Genomic DNA, 20,725 nt, shown 5'->3' on the forward strand with positions numbered 1-20,725 from the left:
ATGATAAAGCAATACAATTCTTTGGAATCTTTTTAATATTGCACCTGCCATACACTCTTAGAACCTACTAAATAATCGATACCAAAATTAAAACACAAATCTTAATTCTATACAAAATTAAGACAGCCACAGATACAAACAACTACAACACCTTAATACAACTAAAGACAAATTGTCTTAGCTCTTCTATCAACACAAGACATAATACAGGTGAAAGCAGCTTAGTCTAGCTCTATCTTAACCAGAAGTCTTACAGGTTAAAATCATTACTTTTTAAAAAAAGTAAATACACACAAATTCCTAGTTTATTTTTCATCCAACTTTGGTGAAAAATGTAACCTCCCATTAGGGCAGGGAATTTTTGCTCATTAATACATATATCCTCTGTCTAGCATAAAGAAAGCACTCAATAATTAATTAACTAATAAGTCTTTTAAGTACAAAAAGGCACACAGGTAATGAAAATGCCCAACATTGGCAATATCAATTACCTTAAAATTCTTAGTTTCTCAACTGCTAGTAATTTAATTTGCATTACAAACTCATTCACTTAATAGCAACCCAAGAAATTTAAGTGCATACAAGTTTTAATTTCATCAAAAACTTTAAAATAAATTTATATTTTCCATAATACCCAAGAGTAAGAATTAACTCAGCATACCAGTACTTTGGGGATAGAACTGACTCAAAATTCCAGTCCTCTGTTTAGTTCATCTAGGCCAGGTTGCAGAAAAAGTTTTAAAAAATTATACATATTTACAAACACCTTGACTTGGCAATTTTCTCTCCAGGAGTTTATCCTTTAAAACATATTATCTATGGCTCTATAGAGTTTATGCTACAAGCATGTTCATCAAAGCATTTACAAGATAATGGAAAATATCTCGTTGCCCCCACCTGCCACACCCTTCCTGGCACAGACCTAAAACCCTTGCAATTTCCTAAGTGATAAGAGCACTAGGAGCATCTTTTGTTCTCATATTTGGTCTTTGACCCTGCTTCCTGACAAAGAGTTCATAAATCCCTTGGAATTTCCTGGGTGACAGCATGTCTTCTGTTCTAATAAGGTGACTCTTGGTGGACTCCTGAATGGGGGATAGTCACCAGAAAGACCAAGTCATGATTAAAGGCTTGGAATTTTCAGCCCCATTCCCTACTCTCTAGAGAGGGGAGAGGGGCTGGACACAGAGTGGATGACCAATCATGCCTACGGGATGACGCCTCCATACAAATCCCTACAATATGGAATTCAGAAAGCTTCTGCGTTAGTGAATTAATGGAGGTACTGGGAGAGTGGCGCACCCAAAGAAGGCATGGAAGCGCCACACCCCTTCCCACATACCTTGCCCTACACACCTCTTCTGTCTGGATGTTCATCTGTATCATTTATCACATCCTTTTACAATAAACAGGTATACAGTAATTAAACTGTTTTCCTAAGTTCTGTGAGCTGCTTTAGCAAACTAATTGAACCCAATAAGGGGGTTACAGCAACCTCGAATTTATAGCCCGTCAGAAGCACAGGTAACAACGTGGACTTACGACTGACATCTGAAGGGGGTGGAGGACTGAGCCCTTCACCTGTGGGATCCAGACAGGCAGTGTCAGAATTGAGTTAAACTGTCGGACACCCAGCTGGTGTCACAGCATTGCTTGTGTAGGGGAAAAACCCCACTCATCTCATGTCAGAAGTGTTGTGAGTGTAGCAGTGTGAGAGTACAGGAGAAACACAGGAGGAAGAGTGGGTTTTTCCTACTTATGTTAGGGGAGCCACTGACCAAAACCACCCACGCTGGCCAGGCACGATAGTAACCACTTCCAAGATTTATCTTACAACAGGAGGTCCTGGTATGGAACATAGAACTAACAAGCTACCACCAACCAGAAGAATTCGGGAAACGTCAAAAGGAGAGAGGAGACGCCAGTCCGTATACCCTACCAACCTCCCAGAATCCTTTTCACTGGAATCCATCTTGGCTGAGCGATGCACGTGCCACCAGGAAGGACCTTGAGTCAGACCAGATACGGGCCAAGCAAAATGACTGGCCAGAGACCACCCCGAAACTAACCCCATCACCATAAACCCTGAGACTACGAGCCACGTGGCAGAGCAGTTCTCCTGGGTTCCCTTACCCTGCTGCTCTCCGCCCGGGCGCCCCTTCCCAACAAAGTCTCCTGCGCTGTTAGCACGTGTGTCTCCTCAGACAATTCATTTCCAGGTGTTAGACAAGAGCCTACTCTTGGGCCCTGGAAGGGGTCCCCCTTCCTACAACACTTACTTTGTTTATAAAAGAAAAAAGGAAAGAGAAAGGAAAAAGAACTCTGTCCAACAACAGAGGGTTTGTAATTTATAGTAAATTCACGGCAAAACTACTACACAGTCATGAAAAATGACATGAAATAATTTTTGATGACTTGGAAAATGTTTGAAAATGTTTACAAAGTATCCCCATTTTGGGCTTCCCTGGTGGCACAGTGGTTGAGAATCCGCCTGCTGATGCAGGGGACACGGGTTTCTGCCCTGGTCTGGGAAGATCCCAAATGCCGCGGAGCGGCCGGGCCCGTGAGCCATGGCCACTGAGCCTGTGCGTCTGGAGCCTGTGCTCTGCAATGGGAGAGGCCACAACAGTGAGAGGCCCGCGTACCACAAAAAAAAAAAAAAAAAAAAAAAAAAAAAAAAAAAAAAAAACCCAAAGTATCCCTATTTCTAGGGGCAAAAGTACTCAGAAGAAAACATGAAAAGTTATTAAATGTTGTTTATCTATGCTTTCCAGATATTTTACAATAAAAACATACCTCTGAAATAAAAAATAAAATTTTTGTATTAATTATTGCATTAATTCAGTAAAGATGTACTGTTTGACTTTTTTTTTTGCGGTACGCGGGCCTCTCACTGTTGTGGCCTCTCCCGTTGCGGAGCACAGGCTCCGGACGCGCAGGCTCAGCGGCCATGGCTCACGGGCCCAGCCGCTCCGCGGCATGTGGGATCTTCCCGGACCGGGGCACGAACCCGCCTCCCCTGCATCGGCAGGCGGACTCTCAACCACTGCGCCACCAGGGAAGCCCCTGTTTGACTTTTGATAGCAATACAAAAATCAATATGCAGTAGTTAAACCATCACACGATAGAAGAATGAATTTATTACCTGAGTTGGGGTAATGATGGGCACACCACCAACAATGTCAGTTCTGTAAGACACTTGCTTCTTCCCACATTCACCTTGGCGACTTGGGTTATCAGAATGAGGTTGTGAGTCTGAATGCTTTGGTACCTAAAATAAGTCAATGAATCATTTTGCAACAAGCATTATGTATGAGATCCTCTTTATCACAGAATTTCCAACTGATCATCAATTTATATATAATTGGCATATATAAAAATTATTTTTAGTATATGTATATACCCCTTTAAGTTCTCATACTAATTCTTCTTTTACAGTATTACTTTATGACACAGCCATCATTTACTGAGTGCTCACTTGGGCAGATACTATTTCATATATTTTCCCATTTAACCCTCCTGTCAATCCTATGCATAGGGGGAGCATCGCCACCATAGCAGTAAGAAAACAGGCTCAGGGGCATTAGGGAACATAAGTTTATGTTTTTTAATTAATTAATTTGGTTGCGCTGGGTCTTGGTTGCAGTAGGTGGGCTCCTTAGTTGAGGCTTGCCGGCTCCCTAGCTGCAGCACATGGGCTCCTTAGTTGCGGCACACAGGCTCCTTAGTTGTGGCATGCGAACTCTTATTTGCAGCATGCACGTGGGATCTATTTCCCTGACCAGGGATTGAACCCAGGCCCTCGGCATTGAGAGCATAGAGTGTCATCCACTATGTCACCAGGAAGTCCCAGGAACATAAGTTTAGATCCGGGCTGTTCCACTTTCTAGCTAAGTTTGTGTAACTCCTTCCACACTTAATCACTATACTACATCCCTAGTTTATCAGAGCACTTGACATTGTATTACATCTCTGTGCTGTTACCTTTCCCTTTCCTCCATTCCTGCCCAAGATTTTGCAACATCCCAAGGACAGGGGATCCTGTCCCTTTAGATGCTTCCCGTAATGACTCTCTCCCCACGCCTTAGGCCAACCCTCCACCCTCTCTCCATATTTAAACTACAATACCAGTCATGGGCAGAAACAAAAGAAAGGGGGCTTCCCTCACTGCGGCGCAGGGTTAAGAATCCGCCTGCCAATGCAGGGGAAATGGGTTCGAGCCCTTGTCCGGGAAGATCCCACGTGCCGCAGAGCGACTACGCCGGCGCGCCTAGAGCCCGCGCTCTGCAACAAGAGAAGCCACCGCAATGAGAAGCCCGCGCACCGCAACGAAGAGTAGCCCCCGCTCACGGCAACTAGAGAAAGCCCATGCTCAGCAATGAAGACACAACGCAACCAAAAATACAAAACAAATAAATAAAATTTAAAAATAAAAAAAAATTTTTAAGTTAAAAGAAAAAAGAAACAAAAGAAAGAAGGAAACAAGAAAGGCAGAGAAGAGAAATGAATTCTGGATGGGAAAGCCTGAATTCTTCTGAGAGTTTTTTTCTAAGAGGTTGCACATTTTGGAGTGCTTTTTAAAGGCAATATGACAAAGGACAGAATTTTACTTGACGAGATTTGCAAAACTACTTAAGAATGAAAGGGCTATAAAGTTCACTGCACCCAGAAACAATATGCTAAGGAAGTCCCAGTGTTTTCTAATGAACAGCATCATGTATTTCAATTATTTTGACAATGTGGCCAAGTTATCCTTAAGAACAGAAAATAGCATTAAAAGAATTTGAAACCAGAGACAGAATTATCTATTCCACTTATGTATTAGCTGAAATGTGCGGTTAAAAGGTGACTCATATAAAAAGTGGCTATTCCCTCTCAAGAAGCTGAGGATTTAATCATATATGAGAATATTCTAAAAAATACCTTTAATATCACCCTAAAAATATACTAAAATTTACACTAGTTTTTCCATTTTTCTTCTAGAAATGACAGTATATTAAAAATCCTTGCCTATGCTGTTAAACCTACTGCTTCTCATTTATCCTTATAATAAAATAAAATGCTAAGTATAGCATAATTCCAATGTTACAGTTCAACAATTAACTTAGAATTGCATTTTATAATAAAAATTATCTAAATTGTAAACATTTTATTCCCTAAGAACAAGAAAATATAAGCAAAATACCCATGAATATAGTAACTCCCTTAAAAATTCGAATGAAAAGTTAGTCTCAATACAGTCATTAAAATAAACATATTGGGCTTCCCTGGTGGCACAGTGGTTGAGACTCCGCCTGCCGATGCAGGGGACACGGGTTCGTGCCCCGGTCCGGGAAGATCCCACATGCCGCGGAGCAGCTGGGCCCGTGAGCCATGGCCGCTGAGCCTGCGCGTCTGGAGCCTGTGCTCCGCAACGGGAGAGGGCACGACAGTGAGAGGCCCGCATACCACAAAAATAAATAAATAAATAAACATATTTTCAGGACCAAAAAAGGCAGTCAGGCAACTGTTTAATGAGAATCAGGAAAGTGACCTCCCTAGACAGATGGCAAATGTCAAAGACATTGAACATGCTTGGTTTCATCGCCTATTGCCTTTTTTCCCTCTCCCTTGCTTCCCTATCCTTTATTGTTCTGATTGTTGTTTTGTGAGAGATTTGAATGTATTTTTGTCAAGCATTTGCACATGATCCTAACAGTAGGAAATTCTAATAGTAGAAAAAGAAAAGGTAAAGATGACTAGAGAATAGATGAACAAAATGGAGAATAATGGCAGGGCTTAAAGACTGAAACCTGAAACATTCAAGAACAAACTCTTGGGTGTTAGGATCTTTCTGAGGGCTCTACCCACGACCTGCAGGCTGAAAACCACAAGTATAAGGCCTTATACTTTGGGGCACATACTTCTGTTAGGAATAAAGTCCTGTATTCAGCTTATTCTGTCTACTCCCAGTTGTCAATTAAAAAAAAAAAAGTGTAGAATTTTGGCCATAATTTTAAAACATTAATTTTTAGATTAAAATCTAATATTGAGGGCTTCCCTGGTGGTGCAGTGGTTAAGAATCCACCTGCCAATGCAGGGGTCATGGGTTCGAGCCCTGGTCCAGGAAGATCCCACATGCCCTGGAGCAATTAAGTCCATGTGCCACAGCTACTGAGCCTGCACTCTAGAGCCATGAGCTACAACTACTGAGCCCGCGAGCCACAACTACTGAAGCCCACGCACCTAGAGCCCGTGCCCCGCAACAAGAGAAGCCACAGCAATGAGGAGCCCATGCACCGCAACGAAGAGTAGCCCCCTCTCGCCGCAACTAGAGAAAGCCCACGCACAGCAACAAAGACCCAATGCAGCCAAAAATAAATAAATAAATTTATATTTTAAAAAAAGATTTGATTTTCCAAATTCTATTTTTTTCCCATTATATTTATTGATTTATTTTTAACACCTTTATTGGAGTATAATTGCTTTACAATGGTGTGTTAGTTTCTGCTATATAACGAAGTGAATCAGCTATACATATACATACATCCCCATGTCCCCTCCCTCTTGTGTCTCCCTCCCTCCCACCCTCCCTATCCCACCCCTCTAGGTGGTCACAAAGCACCGAGCTGATCTCCTTGCTCTACGCGGCTGCTTCCCACTAGCTATCTGTTTTACGTTTGGTAGTGTATATATGTCCATGCCACTCTCTCACTTTTTTGTTCCAAACTCTAGTCATCAATACTTCCTTCAGGGTTGGTTCCTCTACTATTGCTCTTTCTCTCTTTTTTTTAAATAGGGGGAAAATTTTTTTTAATGGTAGCCACCAACACACACTCACAAAGACTTCATGAAAGTAAGGAAAGCCATAAAGTATGGTGTTGGATGACGGTCCATTAAGACGGCAAGGTACTATAATTAGTAAGTAGATAAATAATCACCATTCCCTTACCCACTGCCCTCTAATCACCTCTATTCTGAAACCACATACCTCCAAAATCTAATTTTGGATTTCCAAAACGTTTAAGTTTATATATTACATTGTACTCAGCAGACTACTAAATTAAATAGGTTCACTAAAATGTCATTTGGAGTGACTCCACAGAAAGGTAAACTGCACATATATTAAAATGTAAACTTGAAATATTCAAAGAAATCTACATGTAAATCACCAGCAATTTCCATAGTAAAGTATGACAAATTAAAGATTCTGCACTGAAATGTGTAAAATGCATATGCAATTAAAACTGGTAAGATTTTTTAAAGAATAAAGTTAAAAATGTGTCTTATTAAAGCATGGGAAATTCTTTCATTGCTATTCTGTGAGTTAACGTGTATCTATATAAAACTGATTTTTAGTAAGTGCTATCAATTCTATACTCCCTTTAATATAGTTATAATCACTTTGTTGACTGACTACGGATTTCTATATCTTAAATTTATATTTTCTAAATGTGAATTATAAAAACACAAATATCAACAGATTTATCTTAAAAACTATAAAAATTTCAACACGTAACAGCTGCAAGACCACAAAAGCTATTTAAAAGTCCACAGACTTTGAAACATTACCCAATTCCTCATCAGTTTCTCTTGCATTTGAATAAGCTTAAAGTGTCACTTGTATAAGATGGTTTCATACCATTAATAAGTTAGATATAGCAATTCATGAACCTCCCAAATGGTAAAAAGCCTGAGACCATTCACTACTTTTTCTCTTAAAGCTCTAAGAAACCAGGGTTGCTTATCATTGCAAATGTAAAAAAAATAGATTAATTCAGTAAAGTTACTACATATTGTTCTAAAGAAATTTTCCAAATAGGGAATATTTATTTATTAAGAGCCAAAAACAATCAGTTAAAACCTTTTAAGAAAATGTACTTCTGAATCAGTTTTAAAAATTGCTTTCCCGAAGCTGCAGAAACCTAAAATAACTGCTGCTCCACGTACAGATCAGATGCAGTGCATGGCTGTTTTCTGTCATGTGGTAACAAGCTGTTCTGGTGCAAGATAAAAAATCGACTTAACTCTGAGAACAGCTTTAATTACATTAACTCTTTATTGTGTTGTGATATAAATACGGAATCATTTATTTAAATGGAAACGAACATATGCTGTCAGGGCATATGTTTTTAAAGACTAAGTCGTTTAGGGTCAGTAAATAACCTCATTTTAGTAAAACTACACTTCAATTTACACAAATCTCACACAGGACCTCCTTGCCCACACTTCCCATGCGGGCCTGCTGTGTGTGTTTTCTCCACTAGTGTGTAAAGAGGAGAAAGGGAAGGAGAGGCTTCATCAGGGAGCAGTTCCTGCCTACTTGCTCATCAGCAGCAGTAGTAAACTCTCCCTGAAGTTTGTTTTCTGCTTTAGGGTCAAAGAGTAAGGAAGGAGGCTCTTTTTTTCAGGAAGCAGTGAGGGGCTGCACTTCAGGGTTAGGTTCCAGAGTCAAGCAGATGGGGTGGCTCATGACTCCACAACTTACCAGCCATTTAACCCATAAAAGTAACTCAATCCTTCTAAGTCTCACTTTTCCAGATACTTTATGTAGAGCCTTCAGTGCAAGGCCTGGCACACTATAAATAATCAAAACATATTGATTTCATCAGAAAACCAAGAAGAGAAGCCCAACTTGGAAGCAGGAAGCTACAGCACAGGAGGAAAGTGCCCAGGAACTAGAGGGAAAAAAGCGATGCCTGAGACAAACCCCTCAAGGACCACGCAGGCAGGACCCTCTGGTTGCCACAGCTCTTCAGATCGGTCGCTATCCCCACATGTCATTTCTGAGCCCTTCGCCTGCCTTGTCCCGCTCCTATCTTCAACTCCTACCTCCCCAACGCCAGTCCCAGTCATGGCTTAGAGGAGAGACGGAATGCCACTCCTATTCCCTGGGTAGGTGGCAGGAAGTCTCTTAATCTTCCCTGGGGGCAAAAACATATCCTCAAGGTAAAACTCTACATGCATTTTCCTCTAGAAACACTACTGTAAACAGTGGTTAAAATCTACAGTAAGGGACTTCCCTGGTGGTCCAGTGGTAAAGAATCTGCCTTCCAATGCAGGGGACACAGGTTCGATCCTTGGTCTGGGAACTAAGGTCCCACATGACGCGGGTTAACTAAGCCCAAGCGCCACAACTACTGAACTTGCGCGCCTCAACCAGAGAGCCTGCATGCTGCAAACTACAGAGCCCACATGCTCTGGAGCCCTCACGCCACAACTAGAGAGAAAAAACCCTCACGCCACAACTACAGAGAAGCCCGTGTGCTGCAAGGAAAGATCCCGCATGCCTAAACGAAGATCCGGCATGCTGCAACTAAGACCCGATGCAGCCAAAAATAAATAATTTTAAAAAGTTAAAAAAAAATAATAAAAGTATCATAAATAATTTTTTTAAAAAATCTACAGTAATATAGACCCTTATTAGGTACACATGGGTTAAAAAGTCATCTATGGGCTGATTTTAAGGGCCAATAGTTACCATGTACAAGAAAATGCATTCACATTATAACCTGTCTTTTAAAGAAACTTTGAGTAACTCTGGGACAAACTGTTGGTAAGCTGAAGACACTCAGCAGGTATCTTTACAAACTGTAAAGATCACATCCACAGATTAAAATTTTTTCACACAAAAAGTACAAATACTTACTGTAATTTTTATAGCTTTGTTCAACACATTTACCCATTCTACTAGGTCCTGCTGATCATTGGCTTGTAGGAAGTATTTCCTCATCCCTGCGTTCATAACTGTTGAGAGACAAAACAAACTACAACACATGAAATTCTGCCCTTGTTACCTCTAAATTTATGTCTGCAGCAGCTGAAAAACCTTGCAAGCTTCAGTATTGTGACTCTCGAATGTGACAAAATGTTATACCATATATGACACTGCTTTTATCACTCAATAACATAGGTAAAACTCTCATTTTTAATGGCCATGTTTTTCAGTAAATGTAAAAATACCACAAGTTATTTAGCCAATCCTCTATTGATGGACATTTAGGCTATTTCTGATTTTTGAAACTATATAAAATATCCCATTGAAACATATACATATACTTCTCCACACTTGGGATAGCATTAGCATAGGATAAATTTCTTAACATAGGCTTATTGGGTCAAAGAAAATTCACATTGAACATTTTTACAGATATTAGTAAATTGTCTTCTCCAAAGGCTGAATCCATTTACCTTCCTACCAACAGTGTACCCAAAGGCCTATCTTGTCTAACAGTGCTCACCAGTACCTCTTGTTTTCAGCCCCAAGGCTCTGTGACGTTACGTCCTAGACCTCTTCGCCGGCAGAGCATGGCTCATGCCGAAGGGAGCTACTGGCGGGAGACTGGAAGGTGGGAGGGAGGTGGTGGGGGGCCCATGCAGAGTCCTGCTCCTGCCGGCCTCCCTCCAGCAGCGGCCAACACGCAACAGGCCCTGCTCCAGGCCCTGCTGCTGCCCCCTCCCTCCAGCAGCCCCGCGGCCCCCTCAGAAAGTCAGTCCCAGGTTCCGGTAAGACCACCTCTTCCCTTCCCTCTCTCCAGCCCTGGGGATGGTGGATGCTTCTCGCAGGTTCCAGTCTGCGGGTTACTTCAGCACTCCCTTTGTGCTCCGTCAGCCTTTCAACATCTGGTTATCCAATTCTCTGTAACAAATGCCCTGGGTTTGAAATGTCAAGTGTGGTGTGTTTTCCTGACTCTCTGTCAACCTAACTGGTGAAAAATTATACCTTGTTTAAATATGAATTTCTTTGATTATTGAGACCAATTAGTTTTATATGTTTATTGGCCACCTGCATCTGTTTTGTGAACTGTTTATTTTCTTTACCCATTATTTCTCCTGAGTTGTTGATTTATTTTTTACTGATTTACAAGAACTTTTGTATTAATCCTTTCTGTTTTATCTCAAGTACTTTTCCCAGTCTATCATTTGTCTTTTCACTTAGTTCATGGTATCTCTGATCAATCAGAACCAGTCTACCTATCTTTTTCTTTTCCCTTTCCTTTAATGATTCTAGCTTTCACATCATATTAAGAAAGTCTCTCCAACTCAAGATTATAAAACTAAACAGCTTTATTTTTCCACCACTTATGCATTTTCTTTATGTTTATAATCTTAATACATTTGGAACTTTTTATGCAATTTAATTTACATATACCCCTTTAGTGACTACCAACTTCTATAAAGCAAAGCACACCTGCATATAGTTGTTGACAAACTTCTAGTCAATGTTCAAATTAAAGCTTATTAATTATACATCACACGATTTCTTTTTAAAAACAAACATTATTCTAGGAGCTAAGGCATCTGAATAGCTACAGTGCTGCAATTTTTTTTTTTTTTTTTGAAATATACAAATAGCTTCCAAAAGTCTCTGTCAAAATTTTAAATGGTATACTAACACTCAGTTGAATGTGACTAAGGGAAGGGGGTAATGAAAACCCTCAAAGGAAAAAAGCTTATTTCTCAAATACACAAGATTATGAAATTGAGACTGAGACCAAGACACTAAACAAGAGCTTCCTTGTATTGATATGAGAGTCTTATCTTGTGAAGTGCTATAAAACAATTAGTTTGGACCTAAAGAAATTTAACACACTATAAATCTGTTCTTTTATACCTTACTAGAGATTGGAGAAATTATAAATGCCATCAATATAAATTAAGATTAAATTAGTAACTCACTAGGCTATTATATATGTCAATATACAGCTTCTGTTTTTAATTTCTAACAATCAGTAAAGCATCCTTTCATAATCTTTTTCCAGCTCAGGCTAAAGCTGAGCTCTCCTCATAACAGCTATTTTCCCCCTCAGTGTTGTTTTGGGCAGCTACCTAGAACATCTCAAGAGTTTAAAAATCTAAGCTCTTGGTAATACACTACACCTGCTATAAAGTGCTTAATACACATATTTTTGAATAAATAACATTTATATAAGGATCTCTTTGAAGGGAAAGAAGAGAGGCAAATACACCTCTAAAAAGACTCTCAGCACACTTTGCAGTCTGAATAAAAAATCATGTGCTTTAAGCATTATTTCATGGCAGGAAGAGGCACAGCGATACGATAGGGGGGAAAATCAGAGCCTGGAGTTGGCAGACCTGACTAGCTCATGCACTTACTAGCAATACCATCTTGTAAAATGTATTTAATCTCTGACTCTTGTTTTCCTCATCTATGAAGTGGAATGCCACCCATCCCTGCCTTGGGGTGGGGGGAGGCGATCTGTGTAAAGAAACTAGCACAGTGCCTGGGATAGAACGTCTGTTCTTGTTCACCATCTTCATCACCTTCACCATCATCACAATCACCATCATCATCACTTGGAGGTCTCCAAGTAAAGAAGTATTGTGGAAAATGTAAAGCAAATTACTAAAAACTGATATTAGCAATGCTGGGGCAACACTGGACAGGGAAAGGAAGGAAAAAACTTTTAATAATAATAAAAAACTGTATGAAACCTGTAAGTTTCCATGCTTAAAGCAAGGGTTTCATTGTGTATAATGAATGCATAGCAGAGGCTTGTGCGCTTACTATCTTTTCACTTAAGTACTCCCTTATTTCATTTCAAGTCTTTACCATCAAAGTGAATGTACCAAATGGATAAAACCTGAAGCATAAACATTAGCTTGACTCCAAACAAAAATCATTTCACAACCTAGGATCAACTGGTTACGGTTCAAATATGGTTATGGATCAAACGGTTATGAGACATTTTATTATATTTCTTTGCCAATTTTCTCCCGTTCTCTCTATCTCTACTCTTTCTCTATCCTTTCCTTCTCTATTAGTCAGACGTTGGCTTTCTTAATGGAAACTCTAATTTAATTTTCTTATTTCTCTCCTACTATGTATCTTTGTTTTATTTTTAGCTTTCTTTGACTTCTTCTTTGGAGTTTTGCATTGTCTCATGTTCTTTTTCCTACTTGATAGTTCTTTCTTCTCAAATGTCATGCAATCCTGGACTGGCCAAGACCAGGATTGCATTTTGGTACCATATTTAAAAACAAAGTAACAAAAAACGGATTGGAAGCTCTCTTGAATATATGTAGGGTTTCTGACTGGTGGGCTTTGCTGTATAGCAAGCTCCTCTGGTAGAAACGCCCAGCTGCCAGTACCGATGGCTGTCTTCTCTGGGGTGTTCAGATTCTTGCCCCACCTCCACCTGGCTGCCTGGTGCTCTGGGCCTGGACTCGGGAAAGAGCTGCATTCAGTGTGCAGACTTTTTCATGTAATCCTCCCATTTTCTGTTTCATGCCTCATCCCCCCCACTTCTCTGAGACTCCTGTCCCCACACACACGGCCTCACTGATTCTATTTCTGGAGATACTACACATGCCATTCCTTGCTGGGATGGGGGAAGGGTGGCTGACTGCCGGAGCCAGATGGAGGTAGGGACTAGAGGTTGTTTCAACATAGACATTCAAACAAAGTCCTTGTGTTGGGTCCCTCTTCCCTGTTGCCTCCCCAGACCAGAGCCAACACCTAGTCTATCCAGAGCTGGCATGGGGGCAGGACATGGAAATAGCTACCTTCCACTGTTCTCTTCTACTCTGTCATTTATTTCTCCTGCATCCACTTTCCATCTTTATACACTGTGGATTACAGAAATCTGCTAGTGTCAGCAAAGATGGTTTGGATGTTTCTTGTTCTCACTGTTTGGGGGCAATCTGAGAGGAAACAGGGAAGGAAAGTCTTTATGTTGCCATTTTGAATGCAAGCTGTAGTTCCATTTTAGAAGCCAGTGCCTCTCTCTGAAAGCAAACATTTTATGAATTTTTACTCACTCTAATAGTAAAGGACCAATAAACTGTTGGCAGACCAACAAATAACTGTTAACCTCTGATTTCAACTAAAATCGCTCATTCTAAATACCCCAATAACTGAATAGCAAATCTTTTACTGTATATTGCTAGCCCTTCAAACTGTATGTTTGAGATTTTACATTAAAGACCTGTCAAGAGTACGCACATGATACACTCTAAAATATAAAGTTCTCTCTCACTTGACTTGCCCTCAGTAGCCTTCCATTCAACAAGGTTCTGAGGCATTTTCCTATTTAGCAACCAAAAATTATAAACTTGTAATAAATACATGACTTTTTCTTAGTTTCTTAGTGGCGATAAAAGCATCACAGAGGATTCTCTGAACAGCTATACTACATCTTGCTCATATCACATTTTCTTACTGGATATATATGATTGCCATCAGATGCTATCCCTAACATACTGCCTACAGAAGAAACCTGCTCTTTTCAAGCAAAAGGAAACAAAGAAATTTAACATCAATTCTACCCTAAGAAGTATCTTTTTTACTTTAACGTAAAATAGTCCCTATTGATGTCAGCTGTAAACTCCTAATTTTCATCCCTTTCATCACTAATGTCCACTAACATACTCTCTAACAGCATATCGATCCTCCCAGCTTCAAGTACACCCACTATTTTAACAGATTCTAAAGTTTTCCATTCTTGATCTTCAAGCTCCATCCAGTCCTCAATTACTGTCACCAGAATATTTCCATTTGGACGTTTCCCCGCCATTCAAACTCCTTACCGACCATTTTACCCTATCTAATCTGCTCTCCTGGATCCCTCATTTCTTTCCTTGAAGCAAACCTACTTGACACCTCTCTCTTCCCTCCAACTCCCACACATCCAGTCACCGAGTCCTTGTGCTCTTCCTTTTGATGTTTTTCATCCCTCCTCTTTCCCCCTAATTCAGGCTCTGTTAGGAACAGCAGTTCAAAAGCCACTTAACTAATGTACTTGCATCAAGCTCTCCTATCCATACAAAAAAACCCTTCCTTCAACTTTTATCTACTTTCTAGATGCTCTCTAATTTCTCTTCTCTCGTTTTCCAGAAAACAAAAGAAACAAACAAAAAAAAATCGCTTGTCAACACATTATACCCCGACTCCTGTCTTTTTACTTTTCAGTCTCTCACCATTCTCTCCAGCTTTACTGAGTGTTCAGTTCTCTGCACACATCTTGTTCTTCTCCCCTGCACGCCTCTGTCCAGTGGTCCTCCCATCTTTTCTCCCCAGTGATAAAGGATGATCAGGTTAGTCTCATCCAGTGTAGCTCCCTTCACTCCCAAGGTCCCCCAAAAGGATCTGAAGCTCTTCCTTGAACAGACTGTACATCGCTTTATCTACCACCTGTGATAAATGCAATGATAACTCCCTGGTACTGCACCTGTCTGTGAGACAGCCAGCCTGTGAGATTCTGAAGGGCAGCAATTGCTTCTTATTACTCTCATAGCCAGCCCCATGGCAAGCACAGTGCTTATACCAGACATTCATTAAATGTTCACTGAGCACTTAATCAAATACCCTCAACTACCCCTGCTCCCAAACTGTAAACTTCTCGTTACCCATAAGCTGCAAACTAAATCCTTTCTATTATTTAAGTATTGAATATCAAATATTATCGGGTAGAGCGTTTAAAATTAATCTCGCTGGACGTGATCACTATAAATGTCTAGATAATGATTACACACGGGCTGTGTGGGAGGAGGTGGTGACTGGGATTGGACACAGGAAAGAGGCTTCAGGGGTTGGGGAGCAGTCTTATTTCTTTGCCAGATGATAGTTTCAAGGGAATTTGCCTTAGAATAATTCATTACCCTATAGGATTGTGTTGTGTGGTTTTCTGTGACTGTTTTTTCTTACAATATGATGAAATTGTATTAGTCTCACTTAAAATCACTATCGTATGAAATATGGCTACTCACCAAAACAGAACTCAGCCTTTGGCCTTAGCTTAGTTGCATCGCTAACCTAACAAGAAAGAGAGATGAATCACTCACTTCTTCATGTGCTACTATAACCAACCTTAAACACTATGTGAATTCCACATGTATGATTTCCCAGTAATCATACACATTTAGCACACAGATCTAAAATTAAACTTTAAGGCAACTGAAAAAGAACTGTAAATTAAATTTAGAATATGGGTCCCAACTTTAAGATGTTTAAAACAAATGATACTTCCATGCTCTCTTTGAACAAAATTGTTTTTTCTTCAAAAGAAGTGCAAAGAAATTGAAAATAAACCATTAAATTTTATGTCACACATACACATATTTTTGGTTTAATGTAATTTCAAAATACCCTCAATGAATACTCCACAGAAACTATGAATTCTTCCCAAATTGCATATTTCTAAATCAGCTGTGAGCTGCATGAGGAAATGGTGGTGGGTAAGGGGGAGATTGTATATTTAATAAAGTCCAAAAATCCAGAAGGCATTAACCTGCAATGAGGAAATCAAAATGGCACTGGATTCCCACTTGTACATTAAAATACCCTAGGATAATGGGGCCCCCCTTTACTAAAAGCAGCACACGGTTCCATTTAGAAGGTGAAGCAACTAGTTGCACCTGGTTGTTGCTAGCCCTTTAAATCAAGTAGCTCACATGGAAGCCCATTCATGACTGTTGCCACGCTGTTGCCCAGTGTTAGAACTTACAACTGTAGCATCTGTTCTGTACCTTCAGAAGGAATGCTAAGTCTGGGGATCCTGACTGATCTCAACTACAAATTGAGCACTGAGTCACAACGAAATTTGTTCCAGGAATAAATTCTGGGGAAAAAGTGGCATGTCTAAAGTAGAGTACAAGCTGTACAATTCAAACTTCAGTAAGCTGTGGGACAGAGATGAAACCTAACAGAACTACACAGAGAAGGTTATATGTTAAAAAGGAAGCAATGGAGGAGGGGAATGCAGCTGGCCAGTCAGTCTGCCTGCTTTGCTGAGTTAATACCTTAATTTTTAAAAAGACCAGGCAACAAGCAACTGAAAAGATACAGGCACATGGGCAATTTCTACCTCAACTGCCTATTCCAATAAAACAGGCCTTTCCACATCACTTCATTAAGAGTCAAAGGTCCCTGGCAGCATATTTACATTGTAGTACAGCTTTACTATAGGCAATCAAGTAAAGGGGGAGGTGGGGGCTGGAATTATCTACAATTTATTCTACAATGGAATTCTACACTTGCTTCCTAATGATAGTCTCTAGAGAATTTAAGCTGTAAGATATGCTGAAGTATTACTAAATGTCTTAAATTTACAGGAACACTTGAGATATACTTCAACAATATTTGTCTTTTGCAAATTTACATAATAAGGCTTTAACAAAAAATGGTTCCCTTTAAATATGTAATTTTTTTGGTCACTGAGAATGAATAGCTCTATTATGATGCTGATAACATAGCTTTTTATTTATCAAAATGTCTTCCTTTTAAATAGAGGCACACTTGTAAATTGTTCTTCTGTTGAAGACCTTTGCTAACAAATCTCAGTGCATGCATAATAGTATGTATATGCATATTAATCATATTGAGTTGCTACTTTTCATATCTCATCTTAAGTCATCATTAAGCTTATTACTTTGTGTAAAACAAAACTAGTTCCTCAGCATGTCTCTATCTCAGTTCCCAAAACACTGAGAAAAGACAATAAGAGGCAAAAACTACCTAATACCAAATCTAAATTTCTGAAGAGAAAAGGAAAACAATATTGCAAAAATTCCAGAAAAATCAACAAACAAGAAAACAAGTTAGTAGAGACAAAGTCAAATGAGGGAAAAAAAAACCCCATCTTTTATCATGAAGATAGTTCATATTTTCCTCAAAGTAAAACATAAAGGAACAAAGGTAATGAGATTAAAATTTACAGTTTAAATAAATAAATACAGATTTAGAAAAATCTTCAGATTTCCCAAAGACAGAACCTAATTGTTAAGATGAATCTCCCCTTCTGACGTTCATATACCTGATCATAAAAGTTAATGTTAACTTTCTAATTTGCCACATCCTGTAATTTAACTCCATATTCTTCCTAATTTTATCAAAGAACTTCCTAAACATAGTAATCAGGTACTGTTTTCAATGTAATATGAACCAGAACATCATCTTAAATGACAAAGAGAGGAGATGGCTCCTTTTATTCACACTCTCATTCTAAGGGATTTTAATTCATGCATGAATGTAAGACAATACAGAGAGACTACCTTTGAAATGTAGGTAAGTTTAATGGCTCCAACACGTGATGATCCAGAAGGCAGGTTCTATAAACAGATTATTAATATATAATTATTATCCAACATTACAAATTTATTTCATATAAAATGTTCTACACACACTAAAAAAAGTTAAGAAATCAGATTTTTTTAAACGTCACACTTTACAAATTAACTTTTCAGTTCAAGTATTTACTAAGTCTGAAATCAAGTGGACAACATGGATAACAAAACTGAACTCTAGTCTGTTCCACCACAATGCATTTTATAACTAAAAGGCTATTTTGTTAGCACTGTATCTAAACTCTTCTTTTTCATAAACAAGATCAGATTTTGTTCCAGAAAGCAATGGGGGGAAATATTTAGACATAAAACAAACATAAATGTAAGAAATTTCAAAAGAGTATACATGTTACTTTGTGTTATTAAAATTTTTAAATCAAATACATCTCTTGAAAAAGACTGAATTTTCCCTCACTTAAATTATATTAGTATTTATTATACCATAACTAATCTACATGTATACCATTTTTCCAAAAAATTATTGATAATTTTAAAACCATATTCAGTGAATGTATATATTGGCACTTTCATAAAAAAATGTTTTTATTCTTCCCTTAACAAGTTTAGGATGTAGTTTGTGTCTTAAAACAGCTAAAGGTAAAATTAAGGAGGAGAATCATTTCATGCTGAGGCTATCAGGAGAGACTCAGTGAAAGAATGAATGGCTTTTAAGCTGGACTTTATTCAAGAAAAATTCTGAAACACAAAAAGCAGGAGAGAGAATATTCCAGGCAGAGAAAACAGATGAGCTACAGCAAGCAGATGAGGATGCCCAGAAGCTCTCTACTGAAATGGGAAAAAGGCTGTGTTGGGCCATTATATAGAGTCATATAGGGCTGAAGAAAGAAACAGCAGTTTAGGAACTTGAACTAAGAACCTAATAATAGAGGACCTAAATAAGAAACAATCTAGCAAGGAATTTATACTGTTAATAATTTGAAAACATTAAAGAAGTCTTTGTGAGCAGTTCTGTAATCAAACTGTGTTTTAATTAATATATCTTATAACGAACTGGATGGATTATATAATGGGGGAAGATGGAGGTGGGAAAATCAGATAAAAGAATCTGGAAAAAAGTAATAAATATAAACGTAAAGACTGATAGATTTCAAAAGTAAAAGTAAAACAATCTTGATTTTTAAAGTTTCCTCCACTGTAGATTAAGAATCAACCTTTTGGGGGCTTCCCTGGTGGCGCAGTGGTTGACAGTCTGCCTGCTGATGCAGGGGACATGGGTTCGTGCCCTGGCTGGGAAGATCTCACATGCCGCGGAGCGGCTGGGCCCGTGAGCCATGGCTGCTGAGCCTGTGCATCCGGAGCCTGTGCTCCACAATGGGAGAGACCACAACAGTGAGAGGCCCACGTACCACAAAAAAAAAAAAAAAAAAAAAAGAATCAACCTTTTGGGACCTTCAAGATGACAGAGGAGTAAGACATGGAGATCACCTTCCTCCCCACAAATACATCAAAAATACATCTATAGGTGGAACAACTGCTACAGATCACCAACTGAACGCCAGCAGAAGGCCTCAGACTTCCCCAAAGGCAAGAAACTCCCCACGTACCTGGATAGGGTAAAAGAAAAAAAGAAAAAACAGAGACAAAAGAATAGGGACAGGACCTGCACCTCTGGGAGGAAGCTGTGAAGGAGGAAAAGTTTCCACACACTAGGAAGCCCCTTCACTGGCAGAGGTAGGGGTGGGAGGGGGTGGGCAGGGGGGAAGCTTCAGAGCCACAGAGGAGAGCACAGCTAACAGGGGTGCAGAGGGCAAAGCAGAGAGATTCCCGCACAGAGGATTGGTGCCGACCAGCACTCACCAGCCCGAGAGGCCTGTCTGCTCACCCGCCGGGGCAGGTGGGGGCTGGGAGCTGAGGCTCGGGCTTCGGAGGTCAGATCCCAGAGAGAGGACTGGGGTTGGCTGCGTGAACACAGCCTGAAAGGGGCTAGTGCGCCATGGCTAGCCAGGAGGGAGTCCGGGAAAAAGTCTGTACCTGCCTAAGGGGCAAGAGACCATTGTTTCAGGGTGTGTGAGGAGAGGGGAATCCTTCCCTGTCTGCCCACAGAAGGCAGAGAGACAGGTGTGAGCCATGGTTATCAGCTCCGACCCCAGAGATGGGCGTGAAACACCAATGCTGCTGCTGCAGCCCCAGGAGCCCTGTGTGCGAGCACAGATCACTATCCACAGCCACACTCAGGAGCCTGTGCCGCCCGCCACTGCCAGGACCCCACGATCCGGGGACAACTTCCCTGGGAGAACACACAGCGTGCCTCAGGCTGTTGAAACGTCACGCCAGCCTCTGCCTCCGCAGGCTCGTCCCACATTCCAGCTCCAGCTCTAACTACCTTACCCCTCCCACCCCCTGGCTTGAATGAGCCAGAGCCCCCTTATCAACTGCTGCTTTAACCCCATCCTGTCTGGGTAAGAACAGAAGGCTGAGGGCAACCTACAAGCAGAGGTGGGGACAAAAACAAAGCTGAACCCCAGGACCTGTGCGAACAACGAAGAGAAAGGGAAATCTCTCCCAGCAGCCTCAGGAGCAGCGGATTAAATCCCCACAATCAACCTGAGGTACCCTGCAACTGTGGAACACCTGAATAGACAACGAATCAAGCCAAAACTGACGCGGTGGACTTTGGAAGCAACTGTAGACTTGGGGTTTG

General features: G+C 40.2%; 1 protein-coding gene across 3 annotated transcripts in view; it reads right to left on the reverse strand.

Moving 5' to 3' along the window:
* The window catches only part of PLEKHA1 (pleckstrin homology domain containing A1), a 59,198-nt gene that overhangs the window by 14,759 nt on the left and 23,714 nt on the right, over positions 1 to 20,725 (reverse strand). For all 3 annotated transcript variants that reach the window (XM_059053029.2, XM_059053031.2, XM_059053030.2), the window contains exons 3-6: positions 17,992 to 18,048; positions 15,709 to 15,754; positions 9,629 to 9,726; positions 3,146 to 3,271 (exon numbers count right to left, since the gene is read on the reverse strand). In XM_059053029.2, coding sequence (XP_058909012.1) covers positions 3,146 to 3,271; positions 9,629 to 9,726; positions 15,709 to 15,754; positions 17,992 to 18,048 — 327 coding nt within the window. The remainder of the gene's footprint in view (positions 1 to 3,145; positions 3,272 to 9,628; positions 9,727 to 15,708; positions 15,755 to 17,991; positions 18,049 to 20,725) is intronic.

The sequence above is a fragment of the Kogia breviceps genome, chromosome 2, assembly GCF_026419965.1.
Source record: "Kogia breviceps isolate mKogBre1 chromosome 2, mKogBre1 haplotype 1, whole genome shotgun sequence".
NCBI lineage: Eukaryota > Metazoa > Chordata > Mammalia > Artiodactyla > Physeteridae > Kogia > Kogia breviceps.